Source organism: Centroberyx affinis, unplaced genomic scaffold (assembly GCF_046629955.1).
Source record: "Centroberyx affinis isolate AG114_WGS23_722 - 3 ecotype Tasmania unplaced genomic scaffold, CSIRO-AGI_Caff_v1 ptg000356l_1, whole genome shotgun sequence".
NCBI classification, from domain to species: domain Eukaryota; kingdom Metazoa; phylum Chordata; class Actinopteri; order Beryciformes; family Berycidae; genus Centroberyx; species Centroberyx affinis.
In genome coordinates, this window is record NW_027279027.1 from 106134 (window position 1) to 131707 (window position 25574).

Genomic DNA, 25574 nt, shown 5'->3' on the forward strand with positions numbered 1-25574 from the left:
ATTAAATCTGTGATCACAGACTTTCTGGCTGTGAACTCTCAGAGACTCACTATGAAGTCCTGGCCACAACTCTGAAGTCCAACCCCTCCCATCTGAGAGAGTTGGACCTGAGTAATAAGAAGCTGCAGGATTCAGGAGTGAAGCTGCTGTCTGCTGGACTGGAGAGTCCACACTGTAGACTGGAGACTCTCAGGTCAGACAGCATATTTTATTTCTGTACTGACATCAGTATTATATGAATATTGTGGTGACACTTAATTTGAGCACGTCTGTAAAGAGTCGTTCCATTTGAAATCAGACAGGATGTGGGAGTTTTACAGGCACTTATTTTAGAAATGAATTTGATTCTGCACCTATACCTTCACAAACCAAGCTGTAGTTAATACATGGTGATGTCTTTGTACATTTGGCCTGATTTAAATAGAAATTGTGAGCTTATTACTGTAATAAAAATGACAGTAATAAAAAAACGTTTTGACAGCCATTGTATCGTTACGCACAGCCATTATGCACCGGTAGGCATACACATAATGAGCCATAATAGCCCATTGATCACATGAGTAGGTCTAATTTATGATCCGATGTGTGTTCTCATTCCCACATTACTGTATGATTTGGTGACAGTATGAAACCTATTTAGGTATTTAGCCTAGTTTAGCCGGACCGCAAATGCGGCCATTTGACCCATGACTTTCTGTCCATAAATGGTACTAGACTCTTTTCATGTAGGTTCCAGAAGATACTTCCTCCCTGTTGAATATCAGTGAGACGTATGGCAACATTTTCAGGCTCTTGGGCAACGTCCCGTGCCCTAAAACAGCTACTGTGGCTCCTACTGATGATGACTCCTGCTGCCTTAAAATATGCATGAAACCAGAGCTTATAAGTGAAATGGTAATTTCATCATGGGGTAGTTTCATAAGGATAATGGAAATTTCTACACATTACATACAAATATCTGTAAAACGTAAAGGTTCTGAAGCTGAACAAATATGTGACGTGATTTTCCACCAATGAAGATATACCAGAAAACATCCCACTAAGCAATTTTACGTTGATTAGACGTTTAAAACACGTCTAAATGGCCCATAGCCGTCTAGGCTAAATTAAGTTTAAATGGGGTTGAAAAGTGAAAGTTTATTAGATGTCTATACATAGACAATATTATCCTGGACTATATGAGAGCTACAAATAGATGCAATGTTGAAATTACTTCTTGTGCTCAGATAATTATCTTGTAGGCTAGTCTACAGGACTTATCTGGTGCATATTTTTGGTATTTACAGATGTTTATTCATTGTAATAATGTATTTACTGCTTGGTCTAAAATAGGTCTATACATAGCCGTAATGATCCTGGGCTATATGAGAGCTAAAGCATAGACGCAACGTTGAAATCACGTGTTTTGCTCAGTGGGATATTTATCCATTCTGGACCTAAACTAAACCTTTATTTATTTTAGCTACTTGGCATTCAGGGCCCAAACTCCAGATTTATCCATATGGTTGGTTAAAGAATGTGTTCAAGGAAAATGGACCAATTGTGAGACAAACGTAGGTGTGACAGCCTGTCTGGTTTCAGATGGAATGACTCTATATAATATATACAATTGGATTATGAAACAATGGATTGTTGCAAGCATTCAGGTATATTTTATTTGATAGCTGCATGCTTTATTCTTTATTCAGATTGAGTGACTGCAGCTTGTCAGAGAGCTGCTGTGCTTCTCTGGCCTCAGCTCTGAAGTCCAACCCCTCCCATCTGAGAGAGCTGGACCTGAGTAAGAACAACCTGCAGGATTCAGGAGTGAAGCTACTCTCTGCTGGACTGGAGAGTCCACACTGTAGACCGGAGACTCTCAGGTCAGTATTACTGACACTGTTCAACAGACCACCATTTAAATTCTGCTTTACATGCACATTAATGTCAGTGAAAATACCTGACCTCTGTAGGATTTTCCTGCTGATGTGAGTTTTGAAAGCAGCTGAGAAACCAACATTTATCACTAGTTTCTATCCTCTGAAAGAATATTTCATTATTTCCTCTCCTTACTGCCTCTGTTGTTGAAACCTAAAGTAAAGGACTTGTCACATTCTGTCACAAATTGAGTCCAGAACTGAAATGAAAACACAAACCAGATCCTTGGGTCAACTGAACAGTTTCTGCATTATCATAACTAATTTCAGAGCAGTGCACTAATGAGAAAATCCAACATGTAACTCTTTTTAAAGTTTACACTGAGAGCTAGTATCTCTTTTTCAGAAAACATGTACAAAAGTTTGCAAAAGCAATCCTCAAGAATAAACAATAACTAACAAACTTTTAGTGCTGGGTGATATGGCTGAAAATGTTAAAATGATTAAAATGTTCATATCAGGTGATATCGAGTTTTATCACCATATATGTAAAATCACTATTTCTGTCAAGTTTAAAGGGTTAATTTTGCTCCTGAATAAAAGTTGAATAGATCAGACAGTCAACTTTCATTTAATTTTTTTATTAGCAGAATAACAAAAAAGGGTAATTTTAATAAAACAGACAAGCAGGAATGAAACTCTTATTCATCAGCGTAATCCAATTACGCTGATGATGGCTTCTAGCTGAAATGCGTTCGTTTTTTGCCCATAATAAATTAGAAGATTATTTTTCTGTGAGTGCCGGTGTTCCGTTCATTTTGATTTCAACACTATAACCTTATATAATCTTTAAATAAGAATAATGAAACAAAAGCCTGTTCTTCCTTTCCTGCACCTCTCTCTATTCCTGTCTCAGCCATAATTCACTGTCACATCTCCAGCTGGTTCAGAATAGAGCTAGAACTAGGATTTGAACCAGTGGTAAGGTAACATCATAATATCCCCAATTTATCATCTCTCCACTGGTCACCAGTTAGATATAGAATTAATATAAAAAATTCACTCAGCACATTTAAAGTAGTTTTGGCCCTGAATTCCACTGTGGACCTCTTAGTTCCCGATGAGTTGAGACCAAGCTGAGATGTTCGGGTCTGTCTGACTTTCCCTCAGTCTAGACTCAAGACTAAAGGTGATTTTGCCATCAGGGCTCCTAGACTGTGGAATGCCTTCCAGAGGGACTTAGGCTAGCAGATTCAGTATCATCTTTAAAATACTTTGTAAAACACATATTGACTCGCTTTTGTGTAATTGCTTTTTGTCTTTCCTCCCTTCTTAATCTTGTTTCTCATGTTTACATTTGATATTATTATTATTATTATTATTATTATATCAAACTACCTCTTTTTAAAGAAGAAATCACCTCACACTACAAAAAAAAAACAAATTCATAACTGATAACGTCGCGGTGCGAAAAGAGGACACTGACAGCTTATAAACTTAGAACTATGCCTAATCGCTGTCACAAATTGGATGTCACAAAACTGCGACTAAATGCCAACAAAACTGAGACGTAGTTGTTGGCCCAAAAACCCAACTGCCTCTTGTTGCAGACCATACTCTTAACTTTGGGGACTGCTTAATTACCCACAGTCCCACAGTTAAAAACCTTGGCGTTACTTTCGACTCAGCTCTCTCATTCGATGCTCACATTAAGGAAATCACTAAGATAGCATTTTTCCACCTTCGCAATATCTCGAAAATTCGCTCCCTGCTAAATACGACGGATGCTGAAACTTTAATACACACTTTTGTTTCATCAAGACTCGATTATTGTAATGTCTTAATGCCTACCGAACTACACTATTAAAAAACTACAACTCGTGCAAAATGCTGCCGCCAGAATACTAACCAGAACTAGAAAATTTGACCACATTACTCCAATCCTAACCTCCCTTCACTAGCTCCCAATTCAAGCCAGATCTGACTTTAAGGTGCTTCAATTAGCTTATAAATCGTTACATGGGCTTGCACCATCATATCTATCCGACCTCATCATCCCTTATATTCCCCCTTGTGCCCTCCGATCACAGGATGCTAGCTACCTTACTGTCTCTAGAATCAAGAAAAAATCAGCAGGCAGTAGAGCGTTCTCCTACCGAGCTCCCTATCTCTGGAACCAGCTACCTCTTACAGTCAGAGAAGCTAATTCTGTCAAAATCTTCAAATCTAGACTCAAAACCTATTTATTCTCGCAATCATACGACCTACCTTAGCACCGTTGGCTTGGGCTCGACACAGTCTATTCCCTGACCCTAGCCTAGACAGTATTTATATAGTAATTTGCCGTTGGGAACATAGTATAGGGCTGCCTCCTGGTTTGTGTGTGTGTCTGGTTGTGTTGTGTGTGTGTGTCTGGTTGTGTTGTGTGTGTGTGTACGCAGCCTCGTGTCCTCTCTCTCTCTCTCCTCTCTCTGACTCCAGGTCAGTGTTCTACCTGGCAGTGACGGGTGCTGCCCTGGCTCTTAGTCAGTGCTGCCTTGCTCTTCCCTGCTGCTGTTTCCCACCTGGACGCTGAATTACGACTGCTGCCCTCGTCTCACTGAATTTTTAGCACTGGCCTCACCCCCCTCTCATCGCCACATGCCACTTCTCCTTCTTTTTGTTTCTCTCTGTTTTCTCCTGTCATTATTGTTGCCCATGACTCAATGTTGTCAATGTTTTGCCCGGCACCTATTGCACGCTAAGCCGTTCCGGGGGGGGATCCCTATTTGCCTCAGCCCACCCAAGGTTTCTTCCAAGTTTTCCTACTAGGTTTTTCTTGGGAGTTTTTCCTTGCGTGCATTTAGGGTCTAAGGCTGGGGTAGGTTAGGCTGTAGAATAGGTAGATTGTTTGTCTTGCTAAATCTGCTCTTGCCTACCTTGTGTTTTTCGCTGTTTGTCCTACATAACTTTGTTCACCATTGATTGTGTTTAGTTAGACCTAGCTAGACACATTCTCTGGAAAGTCCTCTGAGATATGCTTGTGACAAAGGGCTATATAAATAAACTTGACTTGATAGCACACGGGCAGATAAGACAGAGCAGCACCGTGCAGCAGCGACCATCAGGGGGAAAGCCAGAAATATACACAAATCTATTATATTGTAATTTACTCCCATGCATGCTGCTCAGAGTAATCTCAGTCAGCGGCTCTTCTGCGTCTCTCCCTCTCCTCTCGCGCCGTGCGCACGCATGCAGGAGTGAGAGTGAGTTGCTATGGTTACGGGGGCGCTCTGTGTCTCTGTCGCTCTGAAACTTTCTCTCGATTCCCAATAATAGGTTTTTAGCTTAGTATGGCTACGCAAAATCATGAATGTAAGTACCTCAATGCTGAAATTTAGTAATATAACATAATTTTATATTTTTGGTTAACATTATACAGGGTTGCTGTGCTGCCCCTTTAAGAGAACTGATGGAATCACCTGTCCATGCTGTCTATAGACTTGCCGTTGTTGTTGTTTAGTTTCCATAGTAACAATGCCAACTGCTGTTTTTTCTTTTCTGTTCGTTTTCTCCTAATCCCTAAACAACATGTCTGTAAGTAATAATTAACATTTGTTTAGACACTTACCTTTATGTGTTTCTCAGCTTTAATATTTACCTTAAAGATCGCTAGTTTCTTCTTGCTTCTTGTTAACTACTCCAGCCAACCAGCATATACATATGTTTATTTGTGTTATGTGTATTTGTATCCAACTTGTTTTGCCTCAATATATGTAGCTAGATGAACAGAAAGTAGACACATTGTAACTTGTAATGTATTCACTTGTATTTCAGTTTCACAGGTTGGTTGACTGAAATTATAAAAGAATAACATTTCCTTATCTTTTCATGTCCATTGAGGCTGAGTGACTGTAAACTGTCAGAGAGAAGCTGTGAAGCTCTGGCCTCAGTTCTCAGCTCCCAGTCCTCCAGTCTGAGAGAGCTGGACCTGAGTCACAACGACCTGCAGGATTCAGGAGTGAAGCTGCTGTCTGCTGGACTAGAGAGTCCACACTGTAGACTGGACACTCTCAGGTCAGTATTACTGATACTGTTCAACAGACCACCATTTAAATTCTGCTTTACATGCACATTAATGTCAGTGAAAATCCCTGACCTCTGTAGGATTTTCCTGCTGATGTGAGTTTTGAACGGCAAGGCAAGGCAAACTTTATTTATACAGTATTTCATACACAAGGCAAATACAATGTGTTTCACATAAAACAGAAAAAATACATAAAATGACATTAAAAATGAAAGAAAGAAAGATATTGAGCAGTCACTCTCTCACTGGTGACACCTCTGGTCAGCCAGTAGAACTTCTCTGAGAGTGACTCCCTCAGTTTAGATGAAATCTTGAAGGATTCTTCGAAGGAGCCTAGAGTCTTTCCAGTGGTCTTACCCCACCCTATAGGCAGGCCCCACAGCCCCTATAGGACTTGTAAATGTTCCTTTAGAACAATACACAGATCATCTAAACAATTACAATTATAAACTTCAAGAAATCCTTTAATTCTCAATACAGGTTTGTGGATCCCGTCAGAGCGGAGAAACTATTCACCAGAGTTCCTCTAGACTCCTGTTGGGATCCAGTTTGTGACGCCAACTGATGAATAATTTTGTATAAAATAGGTAAAACGGAAATAAAAGAAATAAATAAAGATAACACCTGTTACATCTACATACAGATGATTTAGTGGAAGGCCACAGAGAAAGGGAATGTTTTGAGCCAACTTTTAAAAGAGCTGACAGTGGGAGCACATCTCAGTGCTTCTGGAAGTTTATTCCAGTAATTGGGAGCATAATTACTAAAAGCAGCTTCACCTGATTTAGTTTTCACCCTGGGAACAACTAACAGATCGGTCCCAGATGACCTCAGAGGTCTGGGTGGCTCATATCCTAAGAGCAGGTCAGAAATGTATTTTGGAGCTAAGCCATTTAGCGCTTTATAGACAAGCAGCAGAATTTTAAAATCAGTTCTATGGCACACTGGAAGCCAATGCAGTGACCTAAGAACTGGTGCAATGTGTTCTGTTTTCTTAGTCTTAGTCAGAACTCTGGCAGCAGCATTCTGAATGAGCTGTAAACGCCCCAGAGTTTTTTTGGGGAGACCGGAGAGAAGACCACTGCAGTAGTCTAACCTGCTGGTAATGAAAGCGTGTATCAGCTTTTCTAAATCAGGTTTTGACATAAGACAAAAGCAGCTGAGATACCAACATTTATCACTAGTTTCTATCCTCTGAAAGAATATTTCATTATTTCCTCTCCTTACTGCCTCTGTTGTTGAAACCTAAAGTAAACTTGTCACATTCTGTCACAAATTGAGTCCAGAACTGAAATGAAAACACAAACCAGATCCTTTGGTCAACTGTACAGGTTCTGCATTATCAGAACTAATTTCAGAGCAGTGCACTAATGAGAAAATCCAACACGTAACTCTTTTTAAGCAAGGAGTTTACACTGAGAGCTAGGATCTCTTTTTTGTACAAAAGTTTGCAAAAGCAATCCTCAAGAATAAACAATGACTAAGAAACTATTAGTGCTGGGTGATATGGCTGAAAATGTTAAAATGATTACAATTTTCATATCAGGCGATATCAAGTTTTATCACCATATATGTAAAATCACTATTTCTGTCAAGTTTAAAGGGTTAATTTTGCTCTTGAATAAAAGTAGAATAGATCAGACAGTCAACTTTCATTAACACTTCTTTATTGCCAGAATAAAACTACAAAAATAAATAAATAAGAGACAGCAAGCAGGTCTCAGTTTTTTAACACTATAACCTTATATAATATTTCAATAAGAATAATTAAACAAGGAACGAAAGCCTGTTCTTCCTCTTCTTTCAGTGTGACCTAAACGCATCAGAAAACCAGCAGCCAGTAAAGTAAATAAGGGGGGCTCAGATTCCTAATCTGCAGGCACGGTTTACTATTTCCACATCAATTATTTTTTTCTACCATGCGACCGCTGGGGGGTTCTGTATTTGGCTGCCATGTTTGCTAAAAGTCATTTCAATACTGACTAAGAACAGTGACCCCTGCTGCTAAAAGGCAACATTTCATCAGAATATACATGAAACCAGAGCTTATAACTGAAATGGTAATTTCATCATGGGGGAGTTTCATAAGGATAAAGCAAATTTCTACACATTACATACATACAAATATCTGTAAAATGTAAAAGTTCTGAGGCGGAAGAAATATGCACAAAGGATTTTCCACCAATGAAGATATACAAGAAAACATATTTATTGGTTTCAATAAATAAACAGCTTGATTTTTTAGTTCTGCATAAGTTCTTGGTGGCTAATCCAGCAATCCAACTCCAATTCTGCTTTTTATCACAATTATGTCCAGAGAAACTGCCATCTGAAAATATTGTCCCAATAAAAAGTGTCCATTCTGGACCTAAACGAAACCTTTATTTATTTTAAACTATTTGGCATTCAGGCCCAAACTCCAGATTTATCCATATGGTTGGTTAAAGAATCTGTTCAAGGAAAATGGACCAATTGTGAGACAAACGTAGGTGTGACAGCCTGTCTGATTTCAGATGGAATGACTCTACAAGGCCGATATTGTGCTGATCCACACTAACAAAATGGTAAAGTCCATTGTCTAGGGCATATCAATGTTGAGCTACACATTACAAACCTGAACAGATATAACTGGATTATGAAACAATGGATTGTCGCAAGCATTCAGGTATATTTTATTTGATAGCTACATGCTTTATTCTTTATTCAGATTGAGTGGCTGCAGCTTGTCAGAGAGCTGCTGTGCTTCTCTGGCCTCAGCTCTGAAGTCCAACCCCTCCCATCTGAGAGAGCTGGACCTGAGTAACAACGACCTGCAGGATTCAGGAGTGAAGCTGCTCTCTGCTGGACTGGAGAGTCCACACTGTAGACTGGAGACTCTCAGGTCAGTATTACTGATACTGTTCAACAGACCACCATTTAAATTCTGCTTTACATGCACATGAATGTCCTCTGAAAGAATATTCCATTATTTCCTCTCCTTACTGCCTCTGTTGTTGACACCTAAAGTAAAGGACTTGTCACATTCGGTCACAAATTGAGTCCAGAACTGAAATGAAAACACAAACCAGATCCTTGGGTCAACTGTACAGTTTCTGCATTATCAGAACTAATTTCAGAGCAGTGCACTAATGAGAAAATCCAACATGTAACTCTTTTTAAACAAGGAGTTTACACTGAGAGCTAGGATCTCTTTTCCAGAAAACCTGTACAAAAGTTTGCAAACGCAATCCTCAAGAATAAACAATAACTAACAAACTATTAGTGCTGGGTGATATGGCTGAAAATGTTAAAATGATTACAATTTTCATATCAGGCGATATCGAGTTTTATTACCATATATGTAAAATCACTATTTCTGTCAAGTTTAAAGGGTTAATTTTGCTCTTGAATAAAAGTAGAATAGATCAGACAGTCAACTTTCATTTAACACTTCTTTATTGCCAGAATAAAACTACAAAAATAAATAAATAAGAGACAGCAAGCAGGTCTCAGTTTTTTAACACTATAACCTTATATAATATTTCAATAAGAATAATTAAATAAGGAACGAAAGCCTGTTCTTCCTCTTCTTTCAGTGTGACCTAAACACATCAGAAAACCAGCAGCCAGTAAAGTAAATAAGAGGGGCTCAGATTCCTAATCTGCGGGCACGGTTTACTATTTCCACATCAATTAATTTTTTCTACCATGCGACCGCTGGGGGGTTCTGTGTTTGGCTGCCATGTTTTCTAAAAGTAATTTCAATACTGACTAAGAACAGTGACCCCTGCTGCTAAAAGGCAACATTTCATCAGAATATATATGAAACCAGAGCTTATAACTGAAATGGTAATTTCATCATGGGGGAGTTTCATAAGGATAAAGCAAATTTCTACACATTACATACATACAAATATCTGTAAAATGTAAAAGTTCTGAGGCGGAAGAAATATGCACATAAGATTTTTCACCAATGAAGATATACCAGAAAACATATTTATTGGTTTCAATAAATAAACAGCTTGATTTTTTAGTTCTGCATAAGTTCTTGGTGGCTACTTCAGCAATCCAATTCCAATTCTGCTTTTTATCACAATTATGTCCAGAGAAACTGCCATCTGAAAATATTGTCCCAATAAAAAGTGTCCATTCTGGACCTAAACGAAACCTTTATTTTAAACTACTTGGCATTCAGGCCCAAACTCCAGATTTATCCATATGGTTGGTTAAAGAATGTGTTCAAGGAAAATGGACCAATTGTGAGACAAACGTAGGTGTGACAGCCTGTCTGATTTCAGATGGAATGACTCTATAAGGCAGATATTATGCTGATCCACACTAACAAAATGGTAAAGTCCATTGTCTAGGGCATAACAATGTTGAGCTACACATTACAAACCTGAACAGATATAACTGGATTATGAAACAATGGATTGTCGCAAGCATTCAGGTATATTTTATTTGATAGCTACATGCTTTATTCTTTATTCAGATTGAGTGGCTGCAGCTTGTCAGAGAGCTGCTGTGCTTCTCTGGCCTCAGCTCTGAAGTCCAACCCCTCCCATCTGAGAGAGCTGGACCTGAGTAACAACGACCTGCAGGATTCAGGAGTGAAGCTGCTCTCTGCTGGACTGGAGAGTCCACACTGTAGACTGGAGACTCTCAGGTCAGTATTACTGATACTGTTCAACAGACCACCATTTAAATTCTGCTTTACATGCACATGAATGTCCTCTGAAAGAATATTCCATTATTTCCTCTCCTTACTGCCTCTGTTGTTGACACCTAAAGTAAAGGACTTGTCACATTCGGTCACAAATTGAGTCCAGAACTGAAATGAAAACACAAACCAGATCCTTGGGTCAACTGTACAGTTTCTGCATTATCAGAACTAATTTCAGAGCAGTGCACTAATGAGAAAATCCAACATGTAACTCTTTTTAAACAAGGAGTTTACACTGAGAGCTAGGATCTCTTTTTCAGAAAACCTGTACAAAAGTTTGCAAACGCAATCCTCAAGAATAAACAATAACTAACAAACTATTAGTGCTGGGTGATATGGCTGAAAATGTTAAAATGATTACAATTTTCATATCAGGCGATATCGAGTTTTATCACCATATATGTAAAATCACTATTTCTGTCAAGTTTAAAGGGTTAATTTTGCTCTTGAATAAAAGTAGAATAGATCAGACAGTCAACTTTCATTTAACACTTCTTTATTGCCAGAATAAAACTACAAAAATAAATAAATAAGAGACAGCAAGCAGGTCTCAGTTTTTTAACACTATAACCTTATATAATATTTCAATAAGAATAATTAAATAAGGAACGAAAGCCTGTTCTTCCTCTTCTTTCAGTGTGACCTAAACACATCAGAAAACCAGCAGCCAGTAAAGTAAATAAGAGGGGCTCAGATTCCTAATCTGCGGGCACGGTTTACTATTTCCACATCAATTAATTTTTTCTACCATGCCACCGCTGGGGGGTTCTGTGTTTGGCTGCCATGTTTTCTAAAAGTAATTTCAATACTGACTAAGAACAGTGACCCCTGCTGCTAAAAGGCAACATTTCATCAGAATATATATGAAACCAGAGCTTATAACTGAAATGGTAATTTCATCATGGGGGAGTTTCATAAGGATAAAGCAAATTTCTACACATTACATACATACAAATATCTGTAAAATGTAAAAGTTCTGAGGCGGAAGAAATATGCACATAGGATTTTTCACCAATGAAGATATACCAGAAAACATATTTATTGGTTTCAATAAATAAACAGCTTGATTTTTTAGTTCTGCATAAGTTCTTGGTGGCTACTCCAGCAATCCAACTCCAATTCTGCTTTTTATCACAATTATGTCCAGAGAAACTGCCATCTGAAAATATTGTCCCAATAAAAAGTGTCCATTCTGGACCTAAACGAAACCTTTATTTTAAACTACTTGGCATTCAGGCCCAAACTCCAGATTTATCCATATGGTTGGTTAAAGAATGTGTTCAAGGAAAATGGACCAATTGTGAGACAAACGTAGGTGTGACAGCCTGTCTGATTTCAGATGGAATGACTCTATAAGGCAGATATTATGCTGATCCACACTAACAAAATGGTAAAGTCCATTGTCTAGGGCATAACAATGTTGAGCTACACATTACAAACCTGAACAGATATAACTGGATTATGAAACAATGGATTGTCGCAAGCATTCAGGTATATTTTATTTGATAGCTACATGCTTTATTCTTTATTCAGATTGAGTGGCTCCAGCTTGTCAGAGAGCTGCTGTGCTTCTCTGGCCTCAGCTCTGAAGTCCAACCCCTCCCATCTGAGAGAGCTGGACCTGAGTAAGAACGACCTGCAGGATTCAGGAGTGAAGCTGCTCTCTGCTGGACTGGAGAGTCCACACTGTAGACTGGAGACTCTCAGGTCAGTATTACTGATACTGTTCAACAGACCACCATTTAAATTCTGCTTTACATGTACATGAATGTCCTCTGAAAGAATATTCCATTATTTCCTCTCCTTACTGCCTCTGTTGTTGAAACCTAAAGTAAAGGACTTGTCGCGTTCTGTCACAAATTGAGATGAGAGCTAGGATCTCTTTTTCAGAAAACCTGTACAAAAGTTTGCAAAAGCAATCCTCAAGAATAAACAATAACTAACAAACTATTAGTGCTGGGTGATATGGCTGAAAATGTTAAAATGATTACAATTTTCATATCAGGCGATATCGAGTTTTATCACCATATGTGACGCGTTCTATCATTTTCAGTCGGAAGTCGCAACGGCGCATTTGTGGATAAACGTGATTTTATGAGAAAAGATCGATTTTTGTCTGTTTTGGGGTTTTTTAATAAAATAAAGCCTTGGCTTTCATTCTGTGTAAAAAATACTGTGAAATTCAACCGGTAAATATGGTGTTGAAGCTCGTAAAGGTAGGGTGACAAGCAGAACTACTAGCTTAGTTTGTTGACAAAGCTCGCATTCCTCATGTTGCCAGGTTCGCGGTTTTCAATGTACTTGGAAATGTTATAAATGCTGTAGGACTTAAAACGCTGTTTATAAAGTTTGTAAGGGTTGTATTGTGGAGTTTTGTTATTGGTTTGTTATTTTGGACTAGTTTCATTGATCATTGGACTGTTTATGGGTTGGGTTTAATTGGCACTGGGAGGGTTTTGTTGCTACGAACTTGGCAACACTTCTCCCCGTCCCTCTCTCCCCTTAATATGGTGTGTGTGTGTGTGTGTGTGTGTGAGAGAGAGAGCGAGAGAGAGAGAGAGAGACCCTGAATTTAATTGATATTATTAAATATCGCACAATGGACTGATATCATATCAGACTACTTTTTAACACTTAATTAATTGACTTTAAACTTTGAGGCCCTTTTTCTCAAAAACATAGTTTGGAAACAGTCAAGACATCAAGGGGTGCATCTCACTCAATCTGTGGAGTACAAAGATAATTTTGATATCACCAGAAAGCTTAAATTCTCCTCTTTCCAACAGTGCATTAAACTCAAAATGGTTTGAGGGGTCAGTGTGACTGGAAATGATAGAGCAGGTCACATATATGTAAAATCACTATTTCTGTCAAGTTTAAAGGGTTAATTTTGCTCCTGAACAAAAGTAGAATAGATCAGACAGTCAACTTCCATTTAACACTTTTTTATTAGCAGAATAACAAAAAAAGAGTAATAATAATAAAACAGACAAGCGGGAATGAAACTTATATTTCAACACTATAACCTTATATAATCTTTAAATAAGAATAATGAAACAAAAGCCTGTTCTTCCTTTCCTGCACCTCTCTCTATTCCTGTCTCAGCCATAATTCACTGTCACATCTCCAGCTGGTTCAGAATAGAGCAACTAGGATTTGAACCAGTGGTAAGGTAACATCATCATATCCCCAATTTATCGTCTCTCCACTGGTCACCAGTTAGATATAGAATTAATATAAAAATTTCACTCAGCACATTTAAAGTAGTTTTGGCCCTGAATTCCACTGTGGACCTCTTAGTTCCCGATAAGTTGAGAGCAAGCTGAGATGTTCGGGTCTGTCTGACTTTCCCTCAGTCTAGACTCAAGACTAAAGGTGATTTTGCCATCAGGGCTCCTAGACTGTGGAATGCCTTCCTGAGGGACTTAGGCTAGCAGATTCAGTATCATCTTTAAAACACTTTGTAAAACACATATTGACTTTTGTGTAATTGCGTTTTGTCTTTCCTCCCTTCTTAATCTTGTTTCTCATGTTTACATTTGATATTATAATTATTATATCAAACTACCTCTTGTTAAAGAAGAAATCACCTCACACTACCATGTGTGAATACATTGTCAGCATGAGTGACCCCAGTAGGAATCAAACCAGCATCTCTGGCATTGTTAGTGCCACACTCAACTCAGTGAGCTACAACACCATGTAAAGCACACTGTAAACTCTGCTTTTAGATAAGGCTGACATGAATACAGTCTGTTAGTAGTAGTAATGATATGAAAGCAGTGCCCAAAAAACACACACAATAATGACATTAATAAACTGGAGTACGGTGGCCTTTTTAGGACATCCTCAGCCGCCTTTGTCATTCATAGATGTACTTCGTCAAATCTAGGTGGACTTGTGTCAGTCTTAGCTGGACTTGTGTCAGGTTTAGCTGTCTTTTGTCAGATTTAGGTGGACTTGTGTCAGGTTTAGCTGTCTTTTGTCAGATTTAGATGGAGTTGTATCAGGTTTAGCTGTCTTTTGTCAGATTTAGATGGAGTTGTATCAGGTTTAGCTGAACTTTATCAAACTTAGATGGCGTTCATCAGATTTAGATGGTCAGATTTAGGTGGAATTGTATCGGTCTTAGATGCCTTTTGTCAGACTTAGATGGACATGTGTCAGGTTTAGCCGTCTTGTCAGATTTAGGTGGAGTTGCGTCAGGTTTAGCTATACTTTGTCAGACATAGATATAGTTGGTCTGCAATGGAGGGCAGTCCTGGCATTACAATCAAGCGCTTCCAATCGCGCAGTGTGCTACAACCGGACTGAAAGAAACAGTTGCAGGTAAATACATAAAGTTTTTTGAACAAACTGTGCAGCGATTCCGATAAATCTGATTCATATTTGGATAGTCCAGCTATCTGTCACAAGTATTGCCTCCTTATCTTGATAATGTCCTAAAAGGATCGCGTGGAACAAATTGGCAATTCAGGTTACAAAAAATTGCCTATTTGGGTCATGAAAATCTTAAAAATTGGTCTAAATGCAGTTTTTATGTTTGTTGCCATCGCCCCTTGTTTTTTAAGACACAAACACTAAACCAGAAGTCTTCAATTTGCTCAGTTATTAGCATTACAAGTAGCCTAAGCGCTAGCCAAGTGTAGGCACTCTGAACAGTGATCTTGGCAACCATCTGCCTGTACTATAAATGTACTGTATATCATATGTTTATAGGGAAATTACTTAGCATCATTCCATAGTTGCTTACTTAATTACTTACTAATTTAGCTAGGAATAATTTAAACTAGTTAAAGGTAACGTCAGACAATATGACGCAGCAGTAGCTATCTGGCCAAGCTCCATTAAGTCCATTAAGGCTGAGTGACTGTAAACTGTCAGAGAGAAGCTGTGAAGCTCTGGCCTCAGTTCTCAGCTCCCAGTCCTCCAGTCACTATTTCTGTCAAGTTTAAAGGGTTAATTTTGCTCCTGAATAAAAGTAGAATAGATCAGACAGTCAACTTTCATTTAACACTTTTAAAACTAATAATAATAATAATAAAACAGACAACAAGCAGGAGTGAAACTGATTCTCAGTCTTATTTTTCAACACTATAACCTTATATAATCTTTAAATAAGAATAATGAAACAAAAGCCTGTTCTTCTGCTTCTTCCAATATGAGCTGAACGCAGCAGAAAACTAGCAGCCATGAGGAAGTGTGTGAGCAATGATGAAAAGCATCAGATGGACTATTAGAACTGAAATGTTGTGATAATTGTTCAGTCGCAGCTATTTAAAGATATGTGTAACTGCAGTGTGAGTGTTTCTGTTTCAGTCGCTTTTTGGGTTCAACTGTTAGAGTGTGTTTGCTGTGTGTGTGTGTGTGTTGGACAGCAGCTGCTGTTTAACTGAAGCTATGTCAAGCTCTACAGTGAAGGAAGTGAACACAATCAATCATCATGATGGAAAAACTAGGAAAATAAAGCCCACGTTGAACATAACCACAATTATGCTTTAAGAGAGGAACTCTGCTGGTCATTATTGGAAGCCATCGAGCTGCTTTTATTTTGAAGTTGAGGAAAATTTTACCCAGATAATTATCAATATTGTTTTTTCACATTACATCATTGCAAGAAAATGCAACAATATGTAGCTGTTTGCTGCGTGTGTGTGTGTGTGTGTGTGTGTGTGCAGGCTGTCAGGCTGTCAGCTCTCAGAGGAAGGCTGTGCTTCTCTGGCCTCAGCTCTGAGCTCTAACCCCTCCCATCTGAGAGAGCTGGACCTGAGCTACAATCATCCAGGAGCCTCAGGAGTGAAGCTGCTCTCTGCTGGACTGGAGGATCCACACTGGAGACTGGACTCTCTCAGGTATGGAGAGGCAACGTCTGCTAGAAGGCTGAGAGCTCACACACATTTTCTCTGTCACACTGACAAGCTGAGGAATACTGTTTCATGTTGAAAACCCTTAGGAGTCCCGGGGCTATTTTGGCCGTTTTGCAATACTTGTCATTTTGCCTTTATATACCACCTTAAAAATGTTTACCATATCAATGCCTGGTATGTTTTTTTTCAGCACAACCTCACCTATATGACCTGAGCATTTTTTTAGTCACTTGGAGATCGGTATCAACACACAGGACCCAAACACACACAAAGAATAGAAAATCGTTTTTTAGAAAATGATGATTTCTTTATTATGAGAAACAAAAGAATGCTGAACGAATTGTTTTGAATGCAGAAAAAATAATTTCAAAGGTATAACAATGAATTTGTCATGTTTTACCGTGAATTGAAACTCTGTGGAAAGAGAAACTCCAAATGGCGATCAGAAACTACTATTTCCCCTATTTCCTCCTTCTTTTTTTTCTATTGGTTGTCCAAAACCACATGATGCAAACAAATGCATTCTATTGGCTGTCCTGGCCCATCCTTCCTTCATATGTAAATCCATCCTGTAGAACTAATTCTGCAGATTCGAGGCTTTGACAAAAAACGACAAAGATATAGTGGAAAATGCAGCGGAGCGCCGGACGTGCCGGTCAGGCAGCTGCGCATGACAATAACATTGAGAATATTACAGTAGGAGGAAAGATCATTTAGTGTCAACTTCCCATTATGATATCTCCGCTTCTACTTGGTCAATCAACCTCAAACAAAAACTAGCATGGAGTTTGAAGCCAGCACTTCCGCTGGAAGTTGTTTGCAGTGTTTGTTTTTACGCAGCGATGTCGTGAACTAGTCACATGATTTGATCACGCCGGCGTGATCAGGGACTTTAATGGTGGATATGAGTGGAAATCCTTCATATTGAAGGTTATTAAATGTCCATGTTTCCATCATCAGAGAGAATCTGCTGATCTGACTTATTCCCTGTTTATTCCTCCAGTGTGGAACATGGTGGAGTGCAGAGGTTGAAACCAGGTGTGAGGAAGTGTAAGTGTGTATTTAGTTTGATTCATGAAAACAAAGCAACACACATTCAACTATTGAGACGGAAAGTCCATCTACACCACAGTATGTGAACTCCATTCATTCAGATCCTACTGTGAATCAGGATGATGGCTGACATCATGTGCCATCATGAAACTGCTAAGAAATGAACTGTCAATAAATCAACAAACAACCACAACAGGTTTATTAGATGAGAAGCTGCTGCTGTATTGAGTCTTGTTCTCTCCATCAGATGCCTGTGAACTCACACTGGACCCAAACACAGCACACAGAGAGCTGATCCTGTCTGAAGACAACAGAAAGGTGACAGAGGTGAGAGAGGAGCAGCTATATCCTGATCACCCAGAGAGATTTGACTGCTGGAGACAGCTGCTGTGTAGAAATGGTCTGACTGGTCGCTGTTACTGGGAGGTCGAGAGGAAAGGAGAGGTTCATATAGGAGTGACTTACAGAGGAATCAGCAGGAGAGGATGGGGTGATGACTGCAAGCTTGGAGGGAATGACAAGTCCTGGAGTCTGATCTGCTATGATAATAGATACACTGTCTGTCACAATAACAGAGAAACAGACATACCTTCCCCCTGCTCCTCTGACTCTAACAGAGTAGCAGTGTATCTGGACTGGCCTGCTGGCTCTCTGTCCTTCTACACAGTTTCCTCTGACACACTGACCCACCTCCACACCTTCTACTCCACATTCACTGAACCACTCTACCCTGGGTTCTGGTTCTGGTCTGGGTCTGGTTCCTCAGTGTCTCTGTGTCAGATAGAGGAGGGAGAGAGAAACACTCACACTGTGACCAAAGACAGCTGCTGAAACCATAGTTCACTCTGGACAGGATCACACACACTCACACACACACACACACACACACACACACACACACACACACACCTTAAAGTGAGAATATTAACGTTTGCATCTTCATACAGGTTTACTGTTCATGTTGAAGAACAGACATTTTATTTTGAAAATGAAATGAATGAGATATTTAACTAGACAGAATTAAATTATTGTTTTTCATCAGTTATTGGTGATTGACAGGTTAAAATATTTCCCCTTTGAATCTTTGTTTTATTTGATCAATCTCACTCCTCCAAGCTAAACATCTCTTGTTTTCTACAGGAATAAAGGTTATATGAAGATTGTTTGATCTGCATAGTTTTAAACAGAAATTGTTGACTTTAATATGTAATTATTGTTGCCTTTAAATAAAGCAGTGTATTGCTCTGTTGTTAAATAAGTTGTGAGTCATGAAAATCAAGGAAAATGTAACCTATTGATTTACATTGCCAATTTGGCTGAAGATGTCACTGACACTCCGATTTACCAATTCACTTAACTTTGCTTTTTTTGTAATCATCACTGTTATTGTTGTTACTAAATATTCTATGTGATGAATCTATGTCTTTAATATGCAGTTTATTTCATTTTATTTTACTTTATTTCTATCTCATTTATGTTTGAATCTATGTTTTGGCAACATGTGCACATGTATGTCATGCCAATAAAGTTCCTTGAATTGAAAGAGAGAGAGAGAGAAAACCTAACAAGAATAGAGCTCTTCTACCATCTAGTGGAGTAACGCCTGTTTCCTGAACCCACTGACTACAATTTGACCTGACTTGATCTGAGTTCACGGTTAAAGAAATAAGGGAAAATAACCATAAATGGCTCCATGCAGCTCGTCCAGCATAATGCAAGTCTCCAGAAGCCAAACGATCCCAGAGTGACTTGAAAAGACCGACATTTACACCATTATTTAGCTGAAATCGCCACTCTAGCCGTGATTTGAAAATACGTCACGTTTGCGCGCCGTGCACCCCGGCCTCGATTGGTAAGACTAGCTTCAATTACCAGAAACAAGACTTCCGGTTTGGCCGTTTAGCCTTCAAAATAAAAGCGACATTTTAAAATACGTAGAAATACTGTTTTGAGCCAATTACTTTGTATTTAATCGTCAAATTTAGTAAGTGAGCACCCACATTACTGTTTGACGTCCACTTTAGTCTCCGTTCTGTATGTATTCTGCACAGTGTAATACATGCAGCGTTTATAGTTAGAAAATGGCACATTTTATGGTATTTGTCATTATTATTATGACATCAAACATTAATATGGGTGCTGACTTATTGAATTTGACGATTAAATACAAAGTAATTGGTTTCTGAATGAGAAAACAGCCTATGGTGAAGGAGTCTGCTCTACCTTCACACTAAAGCTGCCAGTCAGTTTTCTGACTTTGCCCCGAGTCCCTTTGTCCCTGTGGGAGCGGGAGGTGATCTGCACAATTAGGGGAGACCGGGATATTTTGTCACACTTTTTACTCATTGGTGTATTTCTCAGCAGTGCCTTCCTACTGGGATACCATATATAGTTTTCTAGCTAGATTAAGGTCTGCTCTAAAAAATGGCATTTTTACATTTTCAATATTTTACTGGAAGCAAAAGTTATTATTGATGAAATACGACTTGACAACTTGGGACAACTTACCCCACGTCAGGGCATGTTGTCACACGTGACACATGACACATGAGTATGTATTGAAAACAACATTTATGTATTTAAGTGCCAAAGATTTCTGATGGATTCATATGGTTCTACTGGCTTAAGAATTGATCCCCTTTCCGTATCTAAGTGGCATAAACCAATACTGGTACTTCCATATGACATCAGAGATGATTTACAGTTTTACCGACTTAAGGCTCAAATTGGCTTCATTTTACTTTTCATAATATTCAGTCCAAATGGACTTATTGAGACATAGGCCAGATAGCATTTTGGTTTTCACATGGAGAAGCCTCCAAGCAGTGCATGTAAAACTACTGCTCACTTATCATAGCCCATCAACTCCTACATGTATTCCTCATATCTGTTTAACAAAAAGATGTGAATAAGGCCACTATGCGCGGTGAGAGGGGGAAGCCTCGTCTGTGTGACTGTTGTCCTTGTAGACACAATGCTGGCAGCTCACTGTACTTTTTCCACATCAGGGGATTAACTTTCTATCTTCTATCTTCTTCACTTTCTCCCTTTCTTCACAGACTCCCTCCAATCATAGCAGTCACGTTTATTTGTTTGTTTTCTCAGCCAGAGTCCTGACGTGTGATCAGGCAATAGAAAGCCTAAGGGACCTTGATCTCTCTCTCTAAATAATAACACAGGCCTAAATGAATTGCAGCAGGTTATTTGACCAACTGCACTGTGAAAGGGGGGAGGGCGGTTTACAGAGGTATGATCTAGGAACAGGTCCCGTCCTCATATGCGTTTGTCTCAATCAATTTGAAATGATTACAACTACATCTTGTAAATTAGTAGAATGAAAAGTTTCATTTTATATCCCAAAAAGTCCACTTTCTGGAAATGAAGGGGGCAAGTTTGAATGGGCATGATGCCTCTGCCATGGAGCAGCACTGGGGAATATCAGCACAGCTCCTACACAGACAGTCTGGGAAAGGAAGGAAAAAATATTTCATCATTTTCAGGTGATGAAAGTTGGAAAGCCAGAAAAAAACAAAAACATGTCGTTCAGTCCTGATACACACATGATGAAACATTTCATGTAGCTGTAGAGCAAGTCATTTGACATATTGTGATATTAGTTGTAATGTAGAATATGTCATATTGCCCACCAGCATACATCATTATTGAAACTACGCTCCTCATTGCGTTCACACTGCATTCATGTCACATGGGAAAGATTGTAGGTACGGGCTTCCTACATGAAAATACCATTAATGCCAGCTTTCAGGTGTTCAGTACTACTAGAAAATACCATTCTCCTCACCCTTCAGGGGGGGAATTACTACTTGGGGACTCGTGGTTCGATGATGGACCCCGATTTCTCCGACTTTGCGGAATGTCTTCAAGGAAATATCTGCAGTCAAGTGTAGGGAATGTCAAATAGAACAAAGTGAACAATTTCCATCACATCAGTTATTTTGTAATCATAGCCCTAAATGCCATGGCAGGACACAACTACTTGTTAGATTTCTCATTTCTTGTTACATTGCGATGGCAAAGCATTTAAATCGCTCACAAAGTGCATCATGTGTTAAGTGTGAAAAAGCTAATCAGGGGCAAAGAAAGTACAGAAAACTTACGTTACCCAGTACAGCTTGGAACTCAGTAGATTTATAGACCGTTTCAGTGTGTGGTTGCTAAGGTAATGACAGCCTTTGTCCTAGCTAACACATAGCTGATAATAAGCTGACAGAAAGTCTGAAATATTAGGAAACCACCATCATAACCTTCCAACATTTTACACACATAGCTATATTGATTACACACATCCATACTCAACTAGCATATTGTGCATTTCTTTCACTTGGTCTAGTGGTTATTACAGATAAACTTTCCCTTGCCATCTGACTTTGCCCTGACACCCACCTAGTTTTTTCTTAATTTTTTTGTTTGTTTTCCATCCCTTTAATGTTAATTCTGACTGTTATATTTTTAAATCAGTTTTGCCATACCGCATAGAAAACAACTCCGGACACTTCTAATTCAGTTGGTAAAGGTTATCCATCACTGTAAATGAGGAGCCTATAATTGTGTTTGCAAAGTTGCATCAGAACGCTAATATCTGTTATAAATCAGTTGAAATCAGTTAAAAACACATTACTATGTATACTAAAACACATTACCTACCTATTTAAAAATTCAAAAAAATGTATTTGACGTTTATTTAATACACGATCACTTGAGACTTGAGTCCGACTCAAGTCTCAAGTGATCATGTCAGAGTTCAAGTCCTTGTCATTGCCATCCAAGTCCAAGTCCAGGAATCTCTGGCCTATAGATTCATAACTTCTGTAAACCAACTCTCAATCTTCATCAGTTACGTCCATTACAAATCAACAGCACAAAAAACTATTGCTGTCTGTTTAACTTCACTCACTTTCTGTGTAAACAAAGTAAGTTACACTGAAAGTCTCACAGGAAGAGATATTCTGCCATTTAAAGTGAATTCTTAGAAATGCAAAAAAAAAAGTGCATTCTTTTTGTTGAATTATGCATGTGCACCAGACAGAGCTATCTACTGGAGACACAGAGATGATTTTGGTACCAATCCAAGTAGTCCTTTAACTTCACCATTTAAAAAATGGCAAAGTGCTTGTTTATCTTTTTAAACTAGAATTCATCAATATAGGTCTGAAAACATACTTTGACCGTTCCTCATTGTCTTTGTTATTCTTTTAATTGTGTAATATACATAACATATAAACAATAATCCACATATCCTGAATCATGGTAGTATCTGAAAATATCATCATATATTTTTTGTCCATATCACCCACCGCTAAGTAGAAGTAGTAGAAGTGGTGTAGTAGTAGTAGTAGTAGTAGTAGTAGTAGTAGCGGTTGTCATAGTGATGGTGGAATTGTTGGTAATCCTTAGTTAGCAGTAGTGTTAGTTGTAAGAGTAGTGGAATTAAGCAATATTACACTCGAGGGTGTGCGTTACCGTCATTATTGGCACGACAGTGATGCGGTCAGGACCGAGGCACTTGCGCCGAGGTCCGTAACGGTAACGCACACCCTCGAGTGTAATATTGCGATTATACAACAGTTACCAACAAAATAAAAGATATAAACAAAATGTATTCATATTGTGGGGCAATTCGCTCTCAAAATAAAAAACTTTTTGCTAGTGTTATCTCCGTTTCCCTGGAAATACATGGGGTCTGACTAATAACTGGAAAACAATCAGCACGTCAGTAGACTCCTATGTAATGGAACTTAGTTTACTACTCCAGCAAGTAGGCGGAGCCTTAGTAACGACCTAGCAACAGAGACGATTTCTAGTCCCTGTTGAGTCAGCCAGCCAACTTGAGCTAATGCTCTCTAGAGATCGCGGGATTGCCCAAACTGAATAAATACCACACATATAAACACAAAACTGCCTTGCTAGCTCAATCTTGTTGTAACTAAGATATCTGCTGAAAAAAATAATTTTTCCATGGACAGATTTAGTTACTATGTCCGCGAACTTCACATGTATTTTTAAGCTAGTAGCGCCGTGTCACCGACTCACCGGCACAGCTGATGGAGGATGCAGAGCGTCTGGTAATATCAAGGCTGAACAGAGTTAACGTAGCGTTATATTTAAATATATTGTATGATAATATATGGCGGAGTAATATTTAGTGATGAGCACGGCTAGGTGTGCTGTCATGCTGATTTGAGCACGTTCTAAATGTCTAGTTGACCAATCAGATTGCTTGGTCGGAACTACCTGTTGTATAATTAGTATTATTATTAGTAGTAATATTTGTGCTAGCACTTGTAGTAGCAGTAATAATAATAACATAATTTTGTATAGCACTTTTTTTTAAATAGTTTACAGATTTTGAGAATGACAAGATAAAAAATATTTGCAGGTTAAAACAATACTAAAAATAATGGGATTATATCACATAAAAAAATAAAGGTTTTCAGAAGTGATTTAAAGCGGATACTCATTCTGCTACCCTAAACTCCTCAGACAGGTTGTTCCAAAGCCAAAACCTCTAAACCAAGGTTAGACTGCAAAACTGAATTCTTCCTGACGGGGGCAGTACAGACTAAACAGTAAATGCTTGCTCTGCTGTCTGGCAGCTGTTCACAGCAGCCAGCGGGGCAAAGATGGGGCATCACATACTATCCCATTCTGTTATTCAAACAACATTTTCCCCTTTGTCCAGAACAGGGCACAGTAAATACAGTTACAAAATAGGTAGTAGTAGCAGCACTAGTATTAATATAAGTAGTAGTAGTGCTAATAGTCCTGTGTTTCTCCTCAGATCTCCAGGCTGGAAGGGAAGCTACAGGCGGAGGTGATGGAGAACGGAGAGAACTTCTCTGTGGGGGAGAGACAGTTGATGTGTATGGCTGTCTGTCGCCCCGTCTACATATCTGTCTGTCTCTATGTCTCACTGTCTCTCTTATTCTTCTGTATGACAACCTCATTTCCCCACAGGGATCATTCAAGTTTCATCTGAACCGGTCCGATCCCAGCCCACCACATAATAATCACTGGAATAGAATTATATTAAGACACTTGTATGAGCCATACAATATTCTCACAGTGCTCTCATATTGTAATCTGGACCGGTGTGTATCTAAAGGTATCCATTGTTACTCTGTCTATTGGGCTAGACAGACTGATTGTACAATGTGAATCAATAGCAGAGATGGGCTTCACTAATGAAGAAAATGAGTCTAGAGGCGATTCCAACCAACAGAAGCCATACAGCACCAGTTTTTTCATCTGTCAAACTAATATCTGTAAATAGTGGTGTATTTGTCTGTTGTGCACAGTGTAAATCTTTGTATGCTGTCACATAGATCGTTTAAACATATATCCTACATGTGAAATGTTCTAGACCTTTTCACATAAATGAACGATGCATATTACTGTATTTATTGATTTTTTTGTATGTCTTTTTATTCAACCTTTTCGGAACGTTCTAAATGTGAATTTCAAATTGAAGGGCATGATGAATATGTGAATAATACAATTTTGTAACTGTATTGAAAATGCATTGCATCAGTGCAATCTTAATAAAGAGCAATTGAATCTGGAAGATGATGAAAGCTAAAGACATCTGTCGTGGGTTTGAGTCTCCCCTCCCCATGTTCTCCCCGTGTTCACGTGGGTTTCCTCCGGGTGCTCTGGTTATTTCCTTATTTGTTTATTATTACAAATACTTATTACAAAGTTGAAAGAGACAGGAAAGATTGGGAGAGGGCGAGGGGTGGGGGGGCATGTGACAAAGGTCTTGGCCTGGATTTGACCTGCGTTTACATGCTATGTGCTTTAGACCAGTGATTCTCAACCTTTTTCATATGAAGGACCCCTAATTTTGTCCACATTAGAGCCACGGACCCCCATTTGATGAGATTTTGACTCTTGGACCCAAATCTGAGAATATTTTTATTGTTAGATATGATTTTGTCCAGAATTCCATGACTATCTGTATTGTAGGTAGAGAGATAACAGAGAAACTATGATCAAAACAGTCATTCTTCTAC

At 38.8% G+C, this 25574-nt stretch overlaps 1 protein-coding gene across 1 annotated transcript in view; it reads left to right on the forward strand.

Annotated features, from left to right (window-relative positions):
- LOC139641209 (uncharacterized) overlaps positions 1–25574 on the forward strand; it is a 79928-nt gene that overhangs the window by 6789 nt on the left and 47565 nt on the right. Inside the window, 4 exon segments of the mRNA XM_071515496.1 lie at positions 20–193; positions 1689–1862; positions 5739–5912; positions 8630–8803. Of these exon segments, the coding sequence (XP_071371597.1) occupies positions 20–193; positions 1689–1862; positions 5739–5912; positions 8630–8803 (696 nt within the window).